The sequence below is a fragment of the Galleria mellonella genome, unplaced genomic scaffold (assembly GCF_026898425.1).
Source record: "Galleria mellonella isolate WM207_F2 unplaced genomic scaffold, CSIRO_AGI_GalMel_v1 utg83, whole genome shotgun sequence".
In the NCBI taxonomy this organism is placed as follows: domain Eukaryota; kingdom Metazoa; phylum Arthropoda; class Insecta; order Lepidoptera; family Pyralidae; genus Galleria; species Galleria mellonella.
This window is the reverse complement of record NW_026442162.1, coordinates 3,481,264-3,507,085: the sequence shown is the minus strand read 5'-3', so window position 1 is coordinate 3,507,085 and position 25,822 is coordinate 3,481,264. Positions and strand designations below refer to the sequence as shown.

The 25,822-nt window shown below is 33.1% G+C and overlaps 1 protein-coding gene across 3 annotated transcripts in view; it reads right to left on the bottom strand.

The window, feature by feature from the left end:
- LOC113511344 (uncharacterized) overlaps positions 1 to 25,822 on the bottom strand; it is a 192,487-nt gene that overhangs the window by 21,520 nt on the left and 145,145 nt on the right. For 2 of the 3 annotated variants that reach the window (XR_008253679.1, XM_052901871.1), the window contains exons 7-8: positions 21,066 to 21,164; positions 2,364 to 2,448 (exon numbers count right to left, since the gene is read on the bottom strand). Coding sequence is in view for 2 of the 3 variants with exons in the window: in XM_052901871.1 (XP_052757831.1) it covers positions 2,364 to 2,448; positions 21,066 to 21,164 (184 nt within the window). In the remaining variant the exon portion in view is untranslated. The remainder of the gene's footprint in view (positions 1 to 2,363; positions 2,449 to 21,065; positions 21,165 to 25,822) is intronic. The other variant, XM_052901872.1, reaches the window with a different exon arrangement.

Genomic DNA, 25,822 nt, shown 5'->3' with positions numbered 1-25,822 from the left:
TCATGCATGGAAATTTAAGCATCTCATATAAATGCATACATTTTGCTCTCCTATTTTATCGTGACGATAAAACGAAATTGTACCATTTTACGGACTGGTAAATTGTAAAAATGCCCATAAGGTAAGTTTTATTATTTTTTATGCAATTTAAAATGGAAAATAAATTGACGATCAATCTATACTAAATTATATTATTATTCTTATTTCTAGGTTTGCACAATGGTTGACTAGTAGAGAACATCGCACACCAGAGGGAGACTGTACAAAAGTCGATTGCTTGGGTACCTCTGTCCCATTCGTGTTTTAACCGTAAAGCAGTTGTGTTTGCATGGGTGTGTTTCGGTTTGAAGGGTGGGATATGGCGTGAATTTACAGGGTACAGAGGAATAACATCCGTCCTCAGGAATGGAAACAGAAATGGGCGAAACAGTATGTGTGTGTACTGTTATGTCCATGATACTGCTCATGTCTATAGGCGACGGTTACCACTTTCCATCAAGTGGGCCGTCAGCTTGTTTGCCATTCTAAGTTGTATAAAAAAAAATCGACCGGTATTAATTGCACAAAATTTCATTGTATATTGAAGTTTAAATAAATAATATAGGAAGATGGCCGTGGCCGTGTGGTCCCGGCATAGAATAAGCTACCCCTTCCTATTCCGTGTGTCGTAAGAGCCAACTAACGAAAGCGAGGGATGGGCAGCAGCGTTCCTCTTATTATATCTCTAAAGCGAGACTGTGGTTGCCAATCCGACTGCCAAGCGTGGCAACTACTGGGATAACCCCTCAAGGAGAGACTTATGTTCAGCAGTGGACAGTTAAAGGCTGATATGGTAGTAGATAGCGGATGAGTTTGTTTGTTTGCGTTGATCTAATTTCTTGAAGGTTTTAGACTATATACTCGTAAAATCACGTATAAACTCGCGGGATACAGCCAGTATTATAGAAAATTAACTGCTAATTATCCATATAAATTAAATGGAGGAGAGTTTTACAGTTTTTTTCACAGATTTTTTTACGAACTTAAAAGATATTACGATATTAACTCTGTATATTTTGTTTGAAACTTAATTATGCCATTAAATAATTTAAAAATTAACGAACCAATTAGCGTTGGCCTGGGAGTTTTTCTTTTCGCAATGAAAATTTTCATAAGCAAAATACAAAAAAAAAAACACGCAATAAAACTTTCGTTCGGCTGCAAGCAAATGGCAATTACTATCAAAAAATATACAGGACAACGTAAAATAGGATTTAGAAATCATTAGGTGGCAAAGAAGCATACGGCCCACCTGATGGTAGGTGGTTGACGTAGCCTATGAACACCTGCAATACCAGACGTATTACGTGCGCGTTGCCGACCCTGAAGAAAGCTCTTTACCCCCTTTCGAAGAACCCCATGCTGTAGTCTCTTGGGAAAACCTTGGTGTTACACTTATAATAAAAAAATGTACTTACAATTCATATTCCTAAGTTACTGGTAAGTATTTTTTAACGCAATAATTATAGGAAACCCGCAATTATAATTATGCAGAGGATATAATGGTTGACCCATATTTTAACCCCCTTTTTCATAAAAACTTGAAACCTCTCATAAATCAATTTTAACAATTAAACTGTCTCTTTCCTTTGAGTATACTTGAATGAGTATACTTTATTTGCATTATACAATATAGGAAATTGGGGGAAAGGATTGTTAGTAATGGGGAGTTTAGTCCCCATTGCTATCAAGAAACTATCGTGACCAATTTATCATTGAATTCGTCACAATGGGCTAACTGACCTGCCTTTTCATCATCACTTATCACCGCTCACTGGTACCCCGCTATTGTATACCGATAGTGCAGGCGCGGTAACCATGCCATTTTCACACATAAAAAAATAGGAAATTAGCAAGACAATTTACAAATATAACCATAAAATTGTATAAGTACAGTAAGGCGGTCTTAGTTTTAAAGTTGTTTTTTAGTCTTAAAACTGAACAAAGTGAAGTGATAGCTCCAAGAACTGACAACCGATGGGAAAGGTTCTTGAGTAGCGTATTCATACGGGCAAACGCAGTGTAGGACGATCTCTCACTATATATATATATATATATATATATATATATATATATATATATATATATATATATATATATATATATATATATATATATATATATATATATATATATATATATATATATATATATATATATATATATATATATATTATTGATTTATGCACCGCCTTTTACTCTCTCTGTTTAACGTAACAGTTTACTGGTAGAGAATGCCATCAGGCATTAAGTCCGCCCTGTAGATATATTTTAATGTGTGCAAATTATGAATAAATAAATAAATATATAAAGAAAAAACTTACCGTTTCCTGTACTTATATATGATAAGTACGATGAACGCGTTACCGATGAACAGCGCCGCTATTAGGAGTGATGGTATGACGATGTCTGGAAAGAAACATTTACATTTTAGTTACATATTTATATATACTTAATAATAGGGGAAGGCGATATATGTATATCAGATATAGTCAACAATATCTATATTTTTATCCAATATAAATATAACTTTTTTTGAGTGAAAATGGAATCCCTCCTGCGCTATCAATATATACTAGTAAGGTACTAGTGAAAGGTGATGGGTAAAGATTAAAGAAGGTCAGCTAGCCTATTATAAAAAAAAATAAAAGAATCGATCAAGATAATTTTTAGGAAGAACCGCGTGGAGGTAGACCGAAGTATATTGCTGGCTATAATAAATTATAATAATCCTTTTTTCCCCTGAAATATCGATTATTCATTATTATAATATCGAAATAAAGAATCCGATTGAATTTAATGTACACATCGGATAGGTATGTATCTATAGGGAGGAGAGTTTTTTTTTTGATGGGTGAAAATGGTATGGTGACTCCGCCTGCGCTAACAAGATACGCTGGCGGGGCACCAGTGAAGGGTGATAGATGAGAATGAAGACAGGCCAATTAGCCCATCATGATGAATTCGTCAAGAATTAACCATGATAGTTTCCAGGGAGAACCGCGAGGAGGTCGACCTGGTTGGGTATATTACTAGCAATGGGATTCTCAGTCTCCATTACTAACAATCCCTTTTCCCCACCTAGAGGGGAGGGTCAAACACTTTCAAAAATTGTTTTAACTTGAATATCCCGTATGTGTTCTTATAAATGTCATGAATACACTAAATACATACAAGAAAAAATTCACAATTCGCTAAAAATAAAACTCGTTTCTAAAAGCTATATTAATCATAATTTTTCTACGGACTGACATATATTTTTTTAAAGTATCGCCTATGGTATACGCGATAAAAAGCTGTGCGTTATCGGTTCGCGCTAACTATTTATCACTACGATGTTTATGATGGTTTAATACTAAGGAATATAGATATATTTATGTTTGTTTGTTTATATACGGTATCTATGTCTATATTTTTTAATGCTTTGGAATGGTTAAAAAACTGATGGTCCGTTTAATGGAAAGCGCTTTCCATTTCGAATGTCTGTACATAACCAAGACTATGGACATCACAGAATACACTGTGATACCCTCGTATATTGCTATCCTGAGATCCGAGGTCTTATTCCATTGTACCCAGTAACTGATTGTCACATCTAACCAAATTTCCCACTGGAATTACTGAATCGATTCTAAAAAATATTTCATTAATAAAAAAACTATATATCGAGTTATATAGACCATTATTCCCACGGGAGAGTAATATAGGCTATATTTCCCACGGGAATGCTGTGTATATAATAATTTCTGGAATCTAGACACGGTACTCCTACTAATATTATAAATATGAAAGTTTGTAAAGATTGTTTGATTGAATGTTACTCAATTACACTGAAACGGCTGAACGCTTTTCAAAGATATTTAGAACACGAATAGACCATATCATCATAGTATACTTTATATACTGATTCATACGCACAGCCGCGAGAAAAACCTAGACTGTACTAAGCAAATTTATATAGGCATGGTCGATGAAACCGAATTCTTAGCAACCAACTCATTACTTTGTGTAGTAGCTTAAGAGCGTTCATAACTTGGGGTCTACAAAGTGTGACAAAGTCACAATTATCTATCAAATTCAAAAACAAATTAATATTTTTTCAATGTTTCTGTTTGACAATTTAAAATGTACTCTCACGAACTAAACCATACAGTAATATACTTATTAAACTATTGCTAAAAAAATATTTATTTATTTATTTATTATAATTCATTCGTGTATATAATATAGAGCTTTTACAATGTTATTATGAAGAGTAAGCACATGCACACTGTTTGGGTATATCAAAATTTAATAGATAGATAGCTAATACACATGCATTAATGTCAATTTGATGTTACATACATAATAACTTTTACTAATAATTGCTTATTTTTAAACAGATTTGTCATGCAATAATTTCGATTTATATCGAATAAATGAACGAAATTTTATATCATATTAATAATATAAAAATGATTTAAAGTCAGTCTGGTTATTTAGGTATACAATATATCTAACAATCTTAGAATCCAAATGAAAAACATTTAGATTTTAATAGCCAAAGTGTATTTGAAAAATTCTAAAGCAAAATACGAATAGTTGCAAAGTTAGAAGTGTTAGATCTAAGGCTATTTCATGGGCCCGCGAGCACCATTTAGACCACATCATCATTTTCCATCAGGTGATCAATAGCGGATCTCTTGTTCAGTAAAATAAAATGTAACATATCCTATAATTAACGTTTCAATTAGCTAGTAAAGCACTATTTAAATATTCATTCAGAGACATTGGAAATTATTGAATTGCTTTTTTTTTTAATTGGCAGATAATTGCAACATTACTCTATTTCATTAGAGGAGAAAGGAATTATTAATAATGGGGTCCAACAGCCCCATTGCTAGCAATATACTTTATCAGTTCGATATCTACGCGATTCCTCTTGGAAACCATCGTGGTTAATTCTTGTGGATTTCGTCACGATAAGCTGACCTGCTTTTATCCTCACATATCAACTGTAACTGGTGCTCCGTTAGCGTATACCGATAACACAGACGGGGTTACCATTCTATTATTATCCATAAAAAAAAAAACACTTTATTAAGCTACGGTATGAACGCTCTTAATAGAAGATTATCCTATAGTAACAGTAGGTATATTTAATATTGTACGTTCAAAAAGTAAAATTGAGTGGGTTGTAATATTCGCTTACTCTCATTATTTTATTTAGCATGATACAGGTCGCAACCCCTACACCGCCGATCCCACGGGAACACTATATTATTCCGAATAAAAATGTAAAGGTAAAATTTCTCTCAAGCATAATTTAAACATAAGTCCACACGGGCAAAAAACACGAGGCAAACGTTCTGGAATACATATTTGATGATACATTGGCGTATTCAAGATAATGTAACACAACATGTATAAGTTAAAAGCATGCTTAACGTAAGGCGCCCCACAAACGAACAATGTTACTGTGCAGTATTTATATACATAGGGAGACTTTGTACAAAAGTCGTTTGCTTGGGCACCTCTATCCCATTCATGTTTCTACCGTGAAGCAGCTGTGTTTGCATGGCTGTGGTTCGGTTTTTTTTTTTTTATACAACTTAGAATGGCAGACAAGCTGACGGCCCACCTAATGGAAAGTGGTAACCGTCGCCTATAGACATGAGCAATATGAGTAGTATGAGGTTTAAAGGGTAGGAGGATATGGCAGTGAATTTACAAGGTACAGAGGAATAACACCTGAGTACTTAGGAAAAGCAAAGCATGGAGGGTATCATGGGCGAAACAGTATACTCTGTTATGTCCATGGTACTGCATATGTCTATAGGCGACGGGTACCACTTTCCATCAGATGGGCCGTCAGCTTTTTTGCTATTCTAAGTTGCATAAAAAAATACATATTGCGCAAAAAAATTACGTTTAAGAATTATCTTGAAATGTTAATCTTATAAGGCGCTCCGCATACGATCAATGTTATTGCACAATATGTAAATATTAAAAAAGTTGTTTAAAAATTTAATTGAAAATGTTATCGGCCAGTTCCACTTGTCCCTACTAACATTTTCCCACTGGAGAGTAAGAGTGGAATTTTATTCCACCTGTGGGGATAGGTGGTGATAGAGATGAATGGAAATTCATTTCCACTTATACCTACCGATCTCTTTTTGTTTACAAGTACACTTCTGTACATAAATAAACATCTTAGAGCATAAGCTCTATATGTATAATCCAGTTAAGGCAATCGTTAGAAATCACAGATGAAAACATTGATTTTTATTCTATGTTAAAGGTATGCCCATACAATATAAACGCTTTATTAATAAAAAAAAAAACGTCATTTCCCTCATAAACTATTTTATCTATTGATCTGTTTGTCTCCTTTTTTAGTGTTAATTTCCAATTGAAATGAAATGAAAAGGAAAAAAACAAGGTAATAATTAATATAAGTTTATAAGAGGTTTTAATTTTTATGAAAAAGAGGAAAAGCAGCACCGCTCTACTGCTACTCTAGAAGATCTTTTTTTTCCTTGTCGTAATTCCGTTTGCATGTTACCGACTTACTCTTGACAGTACGCCGAGTCCAAGTTTCAAAATAGTATGAGAAGTTTAAAGTTTTATTATTGTTTTTCGACTTATGTGACCTTGTAGGACACTCTTAAAAAGATGCTACACATTTCTATTTTTATAGACAATTTTTATAAATTAGTATAGTCATTCAAACTAAACGAGAATATCGCAACCAAAACAATTACGTCTTTCTTTGCCCGAGGTTAAAAACGAAATGAGTGTAGCTTGCCAATGTAAACACTCAGCGCTTTAGTCGCTGCAAAATAAGTATTTTAAAAGCAAACAAACCGGCGCGAAATTAGCATTGTTTAATTATAAATCAAGCAAAGGCCAGAGATTTTGTAGAAAGTCTTCTGTATGAGTAAATCTCTCTCATCTATAAACTCTGTAGCCAGTCAATTGTGTTTGCAGATCTGTGAGCTTTTAAAGGATTATATGGCTGTCCGATTACTTGACTACATATAGAGACGTAACATTTTAGGTAATGCATGAACGTCACAGTATATTCTGTGACGTCTATGGCGTGCTATTCATAATTAACAAATTCACTCTTAGTTAGATGAACTATAAGCAAGCCTGCCATTCGAAGTTACTAATGTTTTTGTTCCACAAACAACTGAATTAATTGTGATATATATTGGATTAACAATACAGTAAACTCTATAGATTGTAAAAATATTTAATAATTAATTTTGTACTTAATAAGTGTAATATATATTTATCTTTGTATTATTCTTTAAGTGGAGCAATAAAGAGTATATAAATAAATAAATCCTTATTAATATCATAAATGTGAAAATGAGTCTGTTATTTACCTTAATAACGCCTTAACGACTATTTGGGATGGAGAAGGATAGAGACTACCTTTATCTCGGTCAATAAACATATCCTGGTTACGTGAACGAAGTCACGGGTACAAGCTTTACATAATTGGAGGAGATATTGCGACACATACAAAAAAAAACGACGAATTGAGCACATATCATACAAATACAAAAACTATTTATTTCGATGGTACTGAAAAATTGTTCAGTCCCTTTCATTTGTTTTCTACTAGTTACTCGGCCTCACTTCGCACGGAGTTTCTTACACTTTTACCGTACGTAGTTTTCGAACATCTTCACAATTGCAAACACAACAACAATTAAAAATGGTGTTTCACAAAAAAACCGACTTCAATTGTGATTTTGATAAAAATTTTACGTGACCAATCTGTAAGTAGGTATATTTTTACAAATAAAATACTTATACTATTTTCAAAATCAGTCAAAACTGACGGAACTATGAAGTTAGCCTCCTTCTTTTTGAGGTCAGTTATAAAATAATTAACTAAATAGGTATAACCGTTCTGAGGTAATATGCATATATATACGGCAATTGATTATTATTTATATATATAAGTGAGTAGTTATATTCACAAAACGTTAATATTCCAATAACGCCACAAGATAAAATTGTGATTAGTGGAATTTTGGGTTATCACCCGTTGACCTATGATAGGTCGACGTTATCATCTATTAAAGCCATAAATTAAAAAAAAATCTCATTATTTCAGGTATCTACTCAAAGTTTACTTTCAATTTATATTAACTAATTATAATTTAGACATTATACAAATATAAATAAATATAATACGAATTAAAATCATTTTATTATAAATTTCTTGGTTTATAAATACAAGATTCAAACCTCTATAAAGCTGTGATAGAATTTTAAAACATGATTAATTAAGATTTGTACCTTTAAGATTGTTAAGATCAAATGAGGTTGGGAATTAAATTTAATATCATAAATAATGTATTTGTATATATTCTTTATGTACAGTATTTATATTTAAAAACAATTTTTTTCAGCACAAAAGTGTTTATCTTATCGCTATTTTAGTCCCATGTAGGGTAGGTAGAGAAAAGAGAATGTCAAAGGCTATAAATTAGATATATTAATATTATAAACAGGAAAGAAACGATTATTTGTTTGTTATTGACAAATACGAAAACTACTTAACCGATTGTAAAAATTCTTTCGCCTATAATAAACTATATTATCACATTCATACATACATACATACATATTTGTCACGCCTGTCTCCCATTAGGGTAGGCAGAAACAATGGAACGCCAAATGCTTCGATTCAAACAAACCTCTTTCGCTTCTTCCACATTCATCAATCTTTTCATACACGCTCGCCGGTTACGGGTACTTTTAATTTGGCCCTTCTTCAGCACGTCGCCTATTTGGTCAACATACGTCCGTCTAGGGCGGCTCCTACCGACATCTCCATTCATTCTTGCTCGATAAATCTCTTTCGTAATTCTTCTTTCATCCATCCTCTCCAAATGACCAAACCAACGCAAATCAAATGACCAAATCAACGCAAATCACATTCAAATCATCTTTATTCAAATAGACCTGTTTATAAGCGCTTTTAACCGTATTTTTTTTTAACAGTTACTCTTTTAACATTTTTTTTAAATTTCTGTTACACACACACACGAACGCAAGTACGCACGCATGTGTGTGTGTGTCACACACACATACATACACACAAGTTCAATAGTGGACAGTTAACGACTGAAATAATAATTAAATAAAGATTTTTTTTATGTGCCCTACTACGTGTATAGAGACTAAATCTTAGATTCGAGAAAATACTAATGAACGGACTCAAGAGCTGTGTATTCGTAATTTTGAGCCCACTCAATACATTTAATACAAATTTACTTATAGACTAAAAATACTCTGGTGTGAACATTTTATTTTCCTTAATCCAGTGATTAATTGGAATTCACAGAGGATCTGTAGAATTACACTTAAAAGATATTCGAAGGCATCAAGATCGCCCGATAAACATTTCCACTCACGACCAATTACAAAAAATATATATATAAACAGCAAAAATTTACTTTACTCCAACGAATAATCACATAATCTAATTAGCTGAAGAAAAAATTAAGCATTATTGACCCGACAAAAATATAAACTGCCGATTTCTAAAAATAGTACAAATGAAAAAAACTATTGCCTTATCTGATTTAATGTTTTGATTTGTTTCTAATTTCATTTACAGTGTTTCTATTAAGCTTAAATTATTTCACATTTCACAAGTGAAATTGCATTAGCTACGCCAAATCATACGTCACACTAGTTACGACGCTACAACAAAGAGTGCTATAAAATTACAAAACACTAAATAAAATTGCGGATATTCGCTGCTTTGGGGGAAGGAACTGTTAGCAATGGGATAATGGGGAATACACTTTAATAAAAAAAAAATACACCCTGTCGGTCAACCCCCACGCTATTTTCCCTGAAAACCATCGTGCTTAATTCTAGTGAAATTCGTCACGATGGGCTAACTGACCTGTTTTCATCGTCACCCATCATCCCTCACTGATGCCCCGCTAGTGTATACCGATAGCGCGAGCGAAGTTGTCATTCCATTTATCACCAAATAAAAAAAGTCGCTACTTTTAGATTTATTCGTGAGTCATCGACTGCGATCGGTTAGCAGTGAAGTAAAATCGCAGCATCAACGGCTGACTAGGCAGTACAGAGCGTGTGAATAGAAATTTTATCACACTGCATTAAGTGTCTATTCGGTCACTCTTATCATAAAAATATATATATATATATATATATATGTATATATATATATGTATATAATATATATATATATTATATATATATATATATATATATATATATATATATATATATATATATATATATATATATATATATATATATATATATATATATATATATATATATATATATATATATATGCTGTCGTCGTTCGTGATGTCACGCATGGGAACCACAGAATTCAGCGCTGTAGCAATTAAATTGCTGCAGCACATGCTGAGTGGTGACCACATTGGCAAACAACAAACGTAAAGTTTTTTTTTTTTAATTGATAATTTATTTATAATTATTGATATATTTATTGATAATTTAACTTTTTTGTTGTTGGCAATAAATGTTTTCTTTCTTTCTCTCTTTCTATATTTCAATTTTAATAGTTTTGCTATTAGCGAGTGCGACATTATATCATTGCGAACGAAAATCACTTTCTATAATTTTTCACTTGTGAAATCAATATGAAGAAAAATAAATGCTTTAAATAATAATGAATTTGGTTACGATAAATCGCGAGTTAAAGCTACTAAGGTCATATAAGACAGTTTTCTAGATTGATCCGCCAATATCGCGCGACGTGGTGCACGGTACTGACTAGTACCATAGATATTATCACTAAATATTAACTTAAACATTGCCGTTTTCGTCTGCTAATATGATGTGCTCCTATGAACCCAAATCGTTCATTTTGTAAACTTTCCACAAAATATTCAAATCAGTGTTACTAGAATCGTTACTAAGAAATAAACCGTCTGTACTAGCATTAACTAAAACTAACATAAAATAATGTATTCAGAAAGAAAGAAAGATTCAAGTAAACTTAGATTTAAGCAATTTTGAATATATATATATATATATATATATATATATAAGAATTATGCGGTTTTTTTTATACCACTGAGGTGGCAAACAAGCATACGGCCCACCTGATGGTAAGCGGTTACCGTAGCCTATGAACGCCTGCAATACCAGAGGTATAACGCGCGCGTTGCCGACCCTGAAAAAACCTCTTTACCCCTTTTGAAGAACCCCATGCTGTAGTCTCTTGGGAAAACCTCGGCAGAGCTCATTCCATAACCTGAGTGTTCGTGGGAGAAAGCATCTCTGTAACCGCGTTGTACGCGACCATTTAGGCTGTAAGGTATGAGGGTGAACTCCCTGTCGATGGCGAGCCGTACGATGATAGAATACGTACGTTCTGAATGGGCGAAAAATTTTTCAATACCGCCCATTCGGAACGCAATTTCAGCCAAGAAGAACAGGCAAGAAACTCAGGGGTTCTTTTTTTTTTTAAATACAGTCGCACCGTAAAGGTTCCTTTGTGCCTTTTTTTGAGTTAAAGCCCAAAAAGATTACAATCTATATACAATTGTTATTAAAGTATTTCATAGTGCAAGTTTTCAATGACTCTCTCTAAAGACTACACTTAAATAATTGTAAAATCTCAGTCCGCGGTCTTGCAACCGCCACGGTGAATAGTCAGAAATGCTTAATAGTCGGACGGGGGGAGTTCGCTACAAGTTCCCAACTCGACAATATGGCTTTATTACAAGTTTAGAGTCGCTGTTACCTACAGCCGTTTTGCATAAATTACCTACCCCCTTTTGTCTCAAAAGAGACGCCTTAACAGTTTTCAGTTGTTGCACTGCACTGATGAAATTAAATTTATTATTTACTTACTCGTACTAAATGGCTCAAGTATAGGTATATGTCGTAGATTATAGTTTATTAGGCCGAATTAGAAAATAGATTTACCAGAGGGAGACTTTGTACAAAAGTCGATTGCTTGGGTACCTCTGTCCCATTCGTGTTTCAACCGTGAAGCAGTTGTGTGAATTTACTGGTTACAGAGGAATAACACCTGAGTCCTCAGGATTGACAACGCATGGTGGGTATCATGGGCGAAACAGTATACTCTGTTATGTCCATGGTACTGCTCATGTCTATAGGCGACGGTTACCACTTTCCATCAGGTGGGCCGTCAGCTTGTTTGCCATTCTAAGTTGTATAAAAAAAGATTTAATATACCACCTCACCATTCGTAATTGAGCGTTCTTTTTCCGCACAGCACAAATATTTGTATATATATTTATATATACACGAAAGCTCAGGTTATCGAATCGAGGTTTTCCCTAGAGGCCTAGAGACTATAGTATAAGGTTCTTCAAAAGGGGTATTAAGATTTCTTCAGGGTCGGCAACGCGCACGTAACATCTCTAGTGTTGCTGGCGTCTATAGGCTACAGTGAACGTTTACTATAAGACGGGCTGTATGCTTGTTTATCACCTTTGTAAAATATATATTTTTCGTTCTAAATTCCAATATTCTCAATCCAATATCTACAAAATTCGTCGTTCATCAATGTGTACGTCCTTCATTATTGAAGTCTCCTTTATATAGAAGGAAATATAATTTATTTTGAATATCTAATTTGCATGGTGTTAGTCGAATATGTAAGGACTTTCGTATTGACCATGTAATTTTAGACTTAGTACATTTAAATAAATATATACATAATGTTAACACGAGATTTAAAAGAGCAACTATTGAGTTTCTTGCGGACTCTTCTCAGCAGATAACAACTTCTCGAAACCTGCAGTAGATTAATAAAAAATGACGATTTAAAATGCTTATAAACAGGTCCATTTGTGTAAAGAGAACTTGATTTTGAATTTTTTCAAGTCTCTGTGTAATATGTCTAGTGTGTACAGAGTATTATCAAAACATGCCTTTTGCCTCAATGTTCGCGTACTGCGCGGATTCAGAGATGTTTCCTCCCACGAACACTCAGGTTGTGGAATGAGCTCCCTGCCGAGGTTTTCCCAAGACACTACAGCATGGGGTTCTTCAAATGGGGGGTAAAGAGGTTTCTTCAGGGTCGGCAACGCACGCGTAATGCCTCTGGTATTGCAGGTGTTCATAGGCTACGGTAACCACTTACCATCAGGTGGGCCGTATGCTTGTTTGCCACCTCAGTGGTATAAAAAAAAAACATGAATCTTAATTCAACCTATAATGGTGATGTTTATAATACCTCGACATCTTATTCGGCAAGAGTACACAAATTCTATAAATTCGATCCCATTAACAAGCACGTACTCATAATATACTTAGAATCGATAACCGACTCAACGCCGCACCATAATTTATTTATGGTAAGGCGATAAGCAGAATCAGGGGCAATATTTATATAAACACAGCATTGTCAGTACCATTTACAACTGATTTAATAAAGATTGTATGTGATTCCACAAAAAAAAAAAAACTTCAATTGTTATTAAATATAAAGTTATTTTGGTCTTAAAATTAAACTACTGAACTGAACTGAAATAAAATTTCTTCCGGGACCAATCTATAAATACATATATCTTTTTAGATAAAAAAAGATATTCCCAAATCTGTTTAGAATTGACGGAGTTGTGAGGTAACAAACATAAAAATAACAACAACAACCAAATTGGGAGGTTCTCAATTTCTTTTTGAAGACGGTTGAAAAGAAGATTTCCAATTCGACTGTATTTTTATGTGTAAATTACACGATATCTTTGTACATTCTGAGTCGATTTTAACGATTAGCTTTTAATCGAAAAGTCGGAAAGATTCACAGCCTTAACTAATCTATTACATATATTCGAATCGGACTGACTTAGAAATTTTACAATCGATAGTTTTTAAACGATTTCTTAAGGGAGGAGATTCTCAATTCATCTGTATTCCTTGTAGTTATGTTACGTGATTATATGACTAATTTATGAACTGACTTGCCTTAATATTTTTACAATCGAGAGTTAAAATACATTTTGTAATAGTTTCTGTGTATTGTTTAATTATTCAAATATTCTAAACTAAATAAGAATTTAATCTGTCTACGAAACATCTCGTCGTTCATCAAGTAAAACTATTGAAATCCCTATTTTTTTTTTTCTAAAATAACTATACTTGTTTTAACATCATAACAAGTAGGAAAAAAGATTGTACACTCGGTTTCAAAATTGAGGCACTTTTGTTTTACGAATTGTACGTATATTAGAACAAATGGCATGCGTCACCCCTAACACTCGAGTTGGGTAACTGTTCGACTCGCACAAGCATTACAAATAATGTGCTAAAAGAGGTTTTTCAGCAGTGTTGACAGACTGGGTATTTTTTTCGCCATTTTGAATAAAAAATATTGTGTTCGTAAATTTTTGATGAAATTATTAATCATCACCTATTATAATATCGCTCATATCAATAGGATGTCTATATTTATTTCCATCGAATTCTTAATTTTGTTATTATATAATATATTAAATAACCGACATATATAATATATTCGTTCTTATGCTAATATATATTGTATCTAAACTATATAGATATGTACTTATTTCTCGGTTTGCCCAATGGTTGACTGGTAGAGAACACCGTTCGGTGTTAAGCTCGCCAAATGTGCATAGAATTTAACTGTGCATTAAAGTTTAAATTAATACATAAATATTGCGATATATTACCCACTCCTAGTTATAAGATACAATGTAATGAAGATCAACATAAGTTTGTGACCAAGTAAAAGTAGAAGAAATCCTGTCAATATGATGATAAAAATGCTTGACATTTGGGTAAAAATAAAAGTCTGGCAACCCTGTTTCCCGGCATCGGATTTGTCGAGAAAAAGTCGTGTCGAGTCCTCGAATATTAAGCGATATTTGCCACCATTGCGTGTAGCGATATACACTAAAATGCCCAGCATTACACAGAGTTGGGTCTAGTAAACGAGCTTTTGAGGAGATCTACCGCTACCAAATTCCATTTGTTGCCAGCTTCTCTCGGTTTTATTCAATGGCCTGAAAACTGTCATTTTTTTTAGGACACCGATTCGCAACGTCGACTTCAACAGATTGTATTAGGTAATGGACTTAAGCAAACATTACCTTTCTTATTTCATGTGCGAAAGGTTTTCTACACTTGAAATCTAAGTATTTTTATTCAACAGTCGAAACAAATTTGTACTATCATCGTATATTGATCGACTTGTGATACCTAATTAACTCTACGAGAATTATTCTTTTTATTTTATTTTTTATAGAAAAAAAACCAACAACTACAAAGTTTCATTATAAAAAACAATAGTAAAGACAAAAAGCCAATTATAGGTTTTCACAAATAAAAACAAGATTTAACAAAATGCATATAATATCGCAAATACATACCATTAATATTAAATTTTAAGGAATATGTACATACATTGTAGATATAAGAAAAGAATAAAGCACAAGACATGTTAAAACATAACGTTTTCAAATTCGAGTAGCTCAAAAACAGTTATCACATTCAAACCTAATTAATCGATAAGGGGGGAAAGGGATTGTTAGTAATGGAGTTTGACAGCCCCATTGCTAGCAATATTCCTTATTAGGTCGACCTCCACGTGGTTCCCCCTGGAAACCATTCTTGTTGAATTCGTCACGATGGGCTAACTGACCTACTTCATCCTCACCTATCATCCTTCACTGGTGTCCCGCCGGTGTATACCGATGGCGCGGATGCGGTCACCATTCCGTTATCATCCATTAAAAAAAAACCTAATTAATCTGTCAAAAAACAAAAGTCTTATCACTCATTTGTTTCGAATATGCAAAATGTAAACAAAATATGCTTCTAACAATAAATAAAAATAAAAACTCGACTGGCCTGTCAAAAGGCCAATATCACTCGGATGATACCCGTATGCAAACACTGAAAACATTACACCCCTTTTGTTGAGCATTTATATAAAAAGCGTTAAAAAAATCCAAATGCAAAAGGCCTCTAACTACCCTACCCAGTGTTCCAGTCGTGAATTTGTGAGTGTATCTGTCTCTCAATAAAAAAAAGGGCTGTTTATAAAACAAAAGGCATTGTGGAGCACTGTACCGGATTTCAAACAATGTTTCTGTCAATTTTCATTTAGCGTTCTGTGGATACCCTCAGCCGAGTGTGAGTCGTAACAAAAAATTCACTCTTTCGGTTTTGTTCAACAAATACATTGTAACTGGGTCACCAATGATAGCAGGAAATAACCTATATATATTATCACTTCAGTTTCCTTACGAGATACGTTAGCGAACTGATTCCCAACAACTTTTATTGCCATTTTTTGCTCTAAGTAAGCGAAAAGTGGCAGTGGGTTGGTGACATCTGTTGAGTGAATGACGGCAGATGTGTGGAAAGTTATCGAAGTAGAGACCATGTATAGATAATTGTCAAAGATTTCTATGCAACGCGCGATAGAAATGGAGTACCGAATACGGTGTTGATTATTGTTACTCAACCATTTTAATGTCACCATCCAAAAAAAAGTCAAAAAGTTAAGTAAAAAGGTTTGCTTTCCCCATCATAATAAAATTATAAGATATTATAATAATATTTTAATGAATAGTTTAGCGAGCGTTCGGCGAGCGTGTATGAAAAGATTGATGAATGTGGAAGAAGTGAAAGAGGTTTGTTTGAATCGAAGCATTTGGCGTTCCATTGTTTCTGCCTACCCTAATGGGAGACAGGCGTGACAGATATGTATGTATGTATAGTTTATATTTACTACGTACTAACAAGTGATGACTATGACGAAGAAAAAATAATTATAATACAGCAATCGGATCAACTTGTACATGAACAACTAATGAATGATCTTAGTAGAAGCGTATTTCGTATAATAAGAGTATACAGAAGAATATCGAATGATTTCAAAAACAATAATATATAATCCGAATGAATTACACAGTCGAATAATTAGTAGTTGGATTAGTAAAGTCGCGCGTCGCTACTTTAAACGAATCTTTCGTGGTCTTATTATTTTTCAACAGACTACAACCCCCCTTTCATAACAAACGTGACCCCCCCAAAGGCACGACCCTTAGAAAGGGTTGAGAAACGATGGTGTTGATAAAGCAATTGTTACATTAAACTGTTGTATACCTATCATTATATATTATCGTGTTATTATATTATAGTCATTCACAGTTTGGATGCCAAACGGGTAACACTAGATTCCGAGCAGCGATCTAATAATTTGCCTGAAGATGCCTCTTTAATAAAACACGTTTGCAAAACGTGTGTTGAAGAAATGGCAGTCAGAGATTGATAAATATGGAAAAACAGTAATGACGTGGTCAATGCAACACACAGAGACAAACAAACATGTGTTGACGAAATACGGCATTGCAGGTGTGCAGAAAAAGAATATGATTATGTTGTCGTATCGGTTCGGAAATACTGCTGCTGGATTGATTCCAAAGAGGAAGAAAGTGTCTGAAAAACGCTGGTAGTAATGGTTAAAATGAAATTTTAGTTTATGGCGGGTTGTACGATGGTGAAAATCAGCAGCAGGTATCAATCCGAACAATCTTCGAGTGTTGGTGGCAGTTATACTAATAGTAACAAAAACAAATAGAAATAGCTACGAAACAGTTATATATTTATTTATAGATGAACTATTTGCTATCACACTACAGCCAAGATAGCAAAAACGTCTACTTTTTCATATTGATAGCCTCGATATATGAGCAAACGGTAAAATGTGGGTGTAGTTCCAAAGTTGTTTCAATACAAGTTGACGACTTTGCAAGGAGCGATGGCGAATATAAACAAGCTTGCGGTTTTTAGGTTTTCGAAGCAATTCTACGATCATTTGAGTATCTGTAAAATACTGCTATTTTTTTTTTTGATAGATGAAAATGGTATGGTAGCCCCGCCTCCGCTAACGGAATACGCTGGCGGAGCACCAGTGAAGGGTGATAGATGAGAATGAAAACAGACCAGTTAGCCCATCATGATGAATTCATCAGGAATTAACCATGATAGTTTCCAGGGGGAACCGCGAGGAGGTCGACCTGGTTGGGTATATTGCTAGCAATGGGATTCTCAGTTTCCATTACTAACAATCCCTTTCCCCCACAATACTGCTATTTGCGATATATCAGTTAATTATTTAGCAAGGTTTAAAAATACTGTATTTAGTAGGGTTGAATAATATATGGCAATATTCAATGTCCAGAAGAACCCAATATATAGATATCGAATCGGTATCCATATTACCCATGCCTTGTATTTAAGCAGTTGCTATTTGAGTATAGTATAAAGTCTTGATTGTAGTATTTTCCAAACAAATAAATAATTAACAGGAAAGACAAACCATTTTGTATTTATAAATAATAGATACACATGTTCTTATCTAGTACGGTGTTATACTACTTGTTTATTTACCTTGACGTTTCAACAACTTTACCAATCGTCATGAAATTTGGTATATATATTTACAACAATAGTAGCTAATCATCATTTATATTTTATTATATATATATATATATATATATATATATATATATATATATATATATATATATATATATATATGTATATATATTCCTTATATATTTATATTTATGTATGTATATTATAATCATCATTTTATGTTATATATGTATATATATATAAGAGAGAGAGATAGATAACAATTAGTACAAAACTGTCACATATAATAGAAAACATAATATGTACATAACACTATTTGCGTATCCTATGTAAAATTAAACACATTTGCACCATATTCAACGTATCCGATTATATGTGATAAAGTGATAATATTATTATGTATTTATCACCGCTATATTATACATAAAGCGTGAAATATGGTACGGCACAACTTTAAATTGGGTCATATTTATGTATATATATGCAAATATATCAAAAGTAAAGGTAAAGATATATCTTCAGTCCTATACAGCAAAAGACAAAACTGTACAATAAAACTTTGTACAAGTGACGAACTTAATGACATATGGCTTTCTCTATCAACTAATTATTAGGTAAAAACAAAAAGCCTATGAAGGGCAGATGTGGTGAAAAATATGTGACAAAACTATTGTAACATATTGGATTAATTAGACATATATAATTAACATAATACACATATAACACTTTAACATTACTTTTAATATGTATGCATATATATATGTGTACATGGCGGACTTAATGCTAAAAGCATTCTCTCCCAGTCAACCATAGAGAAGTGTCAGAATACTCGAATGCGGTACTACTAATTATTGATATACATACATGCTAAAATTACATATATAAACGAATAAATATATATGAATAATAAATATACTTACACATATATGATATATACTATATTATACACGAATTAAACACGCACAATATACTAATATATGAAACATATATTAGTATATTGAATCGACGATAAGCATTATATAACAAATATATTGAGTAACTTGTAGGCAAAGTTGTTTTGGTGACTCAACAAATAATTGAAAAGTCTTCTTTTAAAAATGGGCTCACTAGTTGCTATGCGTAGATTTACAGGGTTTCTTTTCCAAAAGCTGATAACAGTGACGGTAAAAGAATTGGACATAAATCCGAAATGGTGTGACGGGATTACGAGTAGATTGTGAGATGACCGAAGATTACGGGAATGGGAGTCTTTGAATATATACATATATAAACAGCTGCTTAAATTGTTATAAATTTGTTTATTTATTTACAATGAATAAAGTAAAATTTTGTGACAATTGAAGTAGTTGTTTTTGTAGATCAATATCTTATACTGTCGTCATAAATCATCATGTAATTTGGCATACGCATAGTAATTACAACTAGCTTTACCCGTGTCAATCAGTATATGAAGTAACCTATATGCTAATTTCTGTTTGGTCCCAGCATAGGATAGGCCACCCTTACCTTTCCCGTGGGTGTCGTAAAAAGCGATTAAGTGAGGGCGATGTATAAACAGCAGCGTCCCTCTTAAAACACGTCCGAAGCCTTACTGCGATTGCCAATTCGTCTGCCAAGTGTGACAACTACTGGCAAACCCCCCAAGAGGGAAGCTTATGTTCAGCAGCAGACAGTTAAAAGCTGATGTGTTGATAATGATGCGCTAAGTTAGGATAGAACCTATTCGCGTACCAAATTTCATTCAAATCCCTTCGTTTTTGCGTGAAAGAGTAACAAATACCCATCCTTCCATTGTTATATTGTTGGTATTTATAATGTTAATAGGATGGTGAAGAAAGTTACCTATTATACTGGACTCGGAATGAAGCTACAGATATATGTAGCTAGTGAAAAAAAGTAACTACGAGAACATAAATTGTGATATAAATAGAAACGTAATAATAGTACATTACTGTCAAAGCCGGAAATAAAGTAATTGACGTGTTGAGTGATATTGAAAGGACGAGACGAAGTAATTTTGGAACGCGACTTGCGAGAAACTTAAATGTGGTTTAAATAAGAAAATCCCGCTAGCTCTCTAAACATCTCCATAATAATAAATGTTAAAGTGTGTATTTACTTCTTGACATCTTAACGACTCAGAAAAAGTTACTAAATTTGGGATACACAGAGTATATAGAATGGAAAGGGACGTTATTGACTATATTTTATCTTGTTTACACGAAATTTAAAACGAAAAACTAGTAATTGATTGAATGAATGATTGAAAACTCTTTATTGTTTCCTTCAAAGAATGATACAGATTTTAAAAATAAACAATATGTAAACAAACAAAATTAATACTTAATTACATAAAGGTAAGATAAAGATAGCGATTTCTTCAAGGCAACCTTAGGATGGAGAGAATAATTAATATTGTCTGGTTAAGGCGTGACAGAAAAATAATAACACTAAAAAAGGGCAAAAAAAGGGCTAAAAAAATCAATTCAATTGTCCAACAATTTCTATTATTGTCACGTTGAGAATTTCTGGCATGCTATTTCAATGTATACCCAAATGAGCCCAATATGGTATTTTATTGAAATTCCGAGATCGTATTTATACTAAAGTTTGATACTCACCAACCATCATGTTGGGTTCGTCGTGTGGCGGCAGTTTCGTATCTTTCTCGTCACCTCCTGAATCTGAATTGTTCCCGACGGCCGTTAGAGCCGCCTCTACTGCAACAAAAATTTATAAATAAATAAATATGCTCACGACTATAATACTTAATAGGATAGTCAAAACCGTTTGTCAACTATTATTGTTGTGCTAAACCAGAATGAGCTCCCTGTAGAGGTTTTTCAAAGATACTACGACTAGAGATTTAAAAATTAAAAAAAGGGGTAAAGAGGATTCTTCAGGTTCAGCAACGCGCGCGTAATACTCCTAGTTTTGCAGGCGTTCATAAGGTATGGTAACCGTTTTCCATCAGTTGGGCCACATGCTTGTTTGTCATTGGTGAACATAGGCCTCCCCCGCATGAAGGATTTACACTATAGTCGCCACGCTTGATAGGTAGATTGGTGATGTTTTAAGGGGGACGCTGCTGCCCATCCCATGACCATGAAGTACTATTATTCGCCTCTAACAACACCCACCAGAAAAGAAGGCATGGGAAAAAATGGTATCAATATTATTATCAATATACCAGAAGCTCCATTGTAAAATAACTTAGTAATATTGGTATTTTTCTGATTTAATTCATTGTCAGATTTATAATAGAGCCTTTGCTTTCCCCGGGGTTTGCATGAGCCGAGCCGTTCATTGTGTCTGTCCGATGTAGATCCCGGCTTATAGAAGTCACAATGACGGGATCCTGCAGCGGCAATTCAGAATGCCAAATGAATTATTTTTTTATATGAAACTAATTGTATATCGCCATTTTGTCTGCGTGAAACAGTATGTACAGTACTCTTTTCATAAAAATTAAGGACATCTATCTGAGCAAGTTGTCATATTCGTAATTTGTGTCCGATTAGTATACTCAAATTTTTTTTTGTTTTTATTTTTGTAACTACATATATATGTATATGGATTTATTTATGTATGTATTAGTAACTTAATATATACATCTATATATTCACATGATTGTACGTATGCATGTCTCTATATGTATTTAAAAAACGAGCAGTTTCATGCCTCCAGTCAAACTGTTTATAATTACTCTTCTCCATCCAAAGGTTGCCTGGAAGAGATCACTCTTAGCGATAAGACCGTGCATTGTTTTCCTAGTGTAGTATTTTCTTGTAATTGTTTGTATTTATAATAAGTATAAAAGTATAAATATGGAGAAAACAATAAAGAGTATCTTTTTCTAAGGATAGAGTCTATCTATATAGTATAGTAACTTTTTTTGTAAATAAAATTTATCACAGCACAAATTTTCAGGAATTGCCGTAGTAAGCAGGTGTAGACAATGGGACTGATTCTAAAACACCGTTTCCCTAAACATATCTCGTAATCTTATATAGTAATTTCATAGTTTCGTAAAATTACTGTTTTATGGAGCATCATAAACTAAATTTATAATAATCTTATTTATAAGAAATTTAAAACCTGAGCGTTCGTGAGAGAAAACATATCTGAAACTGCGATGTACGTGACCATCTAGGCTCTAGGGTATGGGAGTGAACTCCCTGTCGTTGGCGAGCTGTACAATGGTAGTAAGTGGGCGTGGGCATCATATTACTCTAGCCATTGTCCGTTGTACAAACGGTGGAACATGAAGGGTTTATGGGTTCGATACCACTTGTAAGCCTCGTAATTTCATTTAGGGAGCATTTCTGTGATAATGTCAACAAAACTTGATTATCTTATCATTATGTTCTATTAAAACAGACCCACATGGGAGTAATCGTGAGTCATTTCCTAATTGTATAACACAGTACAAAAAATTTAGACGAATTCAGAGTTCACGTTCTGCCGTGAAGCAGTTGTTTGCATGCCTATTTTCGGTTTCAAGGGTGGGATAGGCAGTGAAATTACGGGCAAAGGTAATATCTTAGTCCTCAGAAATTAATAACGCATGAAGGATATATCGGGCAACACCGTATACTTCTTTATGTCCATGGTACTGTTCATGACTATAGGTAACGGTTATGATTTTCCATCAGGTGGGCCGTCAGTTTATTTGCCGTTCTAAATTGCATAAATCTACGTCGAATCTACGAGTTTTAGTTAAACCAAAATACCAGTTTAGTATATTCATAAGTCTCTTTTTGAGGTAAAAAGAAATCCAACCACGTCAACTATGTTGCGCTATAATTAGTATCCAATTAAAAGTACCTAAAACAACTTTGTAACCGCAATATGACAAGGTCAATAAGAGTTATTTTATGTTTTTCTACTTAACTTTAACCCTACTATCTATACTATACTATATCGTATTATAAAAAATTAAGTATGTTTGTTTATTAATTCTTGTTTTATTGTTAAAACAACCTCCACGCGGTGGGGGGAAAGGATTGTTACCAATGGAGTTCGATATTGCTAGCAATGTACCCTATCGGGTCGACCTCCACGTGGTTCCCCCTGGAAACCATCGTGAACAATTCTTGTTGAATTCATAACGATGGGCTAACTGACCTACTTCATCCTCACCTATCATCCTTAACTGGTGCCCCGCCGGTGTATACCAATAGCGCGGTTGGGGTTACCATTCCATTATCACCCATTTGAAAAAAAAATCGTTGGCTAAGAGACCTGCTTTCTCTTTTATAATCCTTCACTACTACTCTTAGAGCGTATACCAATAGTGCAAGCGAGGATTTTTTTTATTGGTAATAATAGAATGGTAACGTGGTGATGGATGATAGGTAAGAATGAAAAAGCAGGCCAGTTAACCTATCGTGAATACACCTGGAATTCAGTTCAATTGACCTGGAAACCACGTGGAGGTATAGAGGATGGGAATGATAGTCCGCTTTACTAATAATTTCTTCCCCCCTTGCAGGCGAGGTTACCATTCTATTATCAACCCATAAAATAGCAAATTCTGAACCGATTTTGATCAATCTTTTTACAGTCGACAAGTGTTGGTGGTTCAATATCAATTTCGCGCTATTTTTCCTCCCCTTTGGGAGTCGCTCAAAGATTATCGTACATCTCGCTACTCGCCTCTCGTCGTCTACCAGACAGTTGCCTAACATTACTGGAGGAGTTTTAGAACTCTCCAGAGTACACAGCAATGTCTAATAAATTGCTTGTCTCGACCTAAATACCCAATTCCCTAAACATAAATGTTTTTATTTTACAAATGAAATTTTGAAATACAGGTAAGGCAATATGAAACTTTTTTCCACAGAATAAAATTGTAACAAGACTATACAAGTAATGTATACAAGTAAGTAATTAGCAGTCTGGCGAAAAAAGACAGCTTCGTTTTTACGTCGAATACGCGGGAGTAGCAACAGTATCCTGAACATGTTTGTTAATAAAATTCCTCTCGTGAAAATGCTCTCCGAGAGGACTAGATCATTATTAGTAATTAAGTATTAACATAGTTTTTAAGTACACTTACTAACAAGAATGGATCCCACTTATCTAAATATAAATAAATAAATAAAAAAAAATAAAAAAAATGGATTTTTTTTCTACAATTTATCTACTTATCTTATATACATTTACTTTCAGACTTTATTAATCTAATTTTTATATAAAATATTCTTTACACAGAAAAAAATCGTAACAAAGGCAAAACTGTAAAGAAAATATTTAAAAATAAAAATTGTATTGTTATTTCTCATAGTAGAAATAGTCTAGTTATTGTATTAATTTTTTTTTTCAGAATTTATCAATCACAATCAAATAATAAAAATCAATTAGCAAATAAACATACGTGCTGACAACATGTCATTTTAAAATGGCTGCAACTACTTGATGAATTTATATTTTTTACAATTACGACGAATTCTTTTCATTATGTTTATAATTGTCAGAAGGTTTATAGAAAAAAATGTTTATGTTAAAAATCGAACGGTAAAGTAAAAATATTTAAGTTAGAAATTAATCTAAATTAATATAATTAATCTAAAAATTAAACATATAAAAAAAGAGTGACACAGGAGCTATTAGAGAAATCTTCAAAAATATTGACAGAATTGACAGAAAATATAATACATTATTGTCGAAATTATTTGTAATACTCAAAGAAAGATTTGGTCTAATTTTTTCCATTAGTTAATTTATTACATTAATGACATGCCCTTCACAGTAAATAGAAATCAAGATATTTCTAAAGCAAAGAAAATCCTTAGAGAAAGCGAAAACAAAACTTTTAACTTACTTAGGTAACATATTACCAAAAAGGTCTTCCCTGTGTAACTAAATCCAATTTGTTAGGCAACATAAGTTTATTCCAAAGTTAATATTCCAATCCAACTTTCATGGTTTCTAGCGCCGTGGTTAAAGCTGGGCTGAGTTTTTATTCTAACATTAACATCTTGTGATGTTCATGATTGTGCTAAAAAGTGCAAAAAATTGTATTGTATTGTAAAAATCTTTATTGTACATAAGTCAGATTAAATACTAGTAAATGATTTAGTATACAATGGCGGACTTATCCCATAAAGGGATCTCTTACAGTCAACCTTTGAGAAGCTGAAAGAAAAATGTAGAATGTATATATTACAATTAAAGATAAACTAAATAATACCCAGTAAAAAAAAATTGAATATATAACACAATAAAAACAGCTCTATATACCTACATATGTAAATAATAAAAGTAAATTAATAATAATAATAATATGTATATATTTTAAGCTATAATACACAATGTGCAAAAAGATCAAAGGGAGAAAAAAGACATGTCTCAAAAAAAACAATTTAAAAGAATA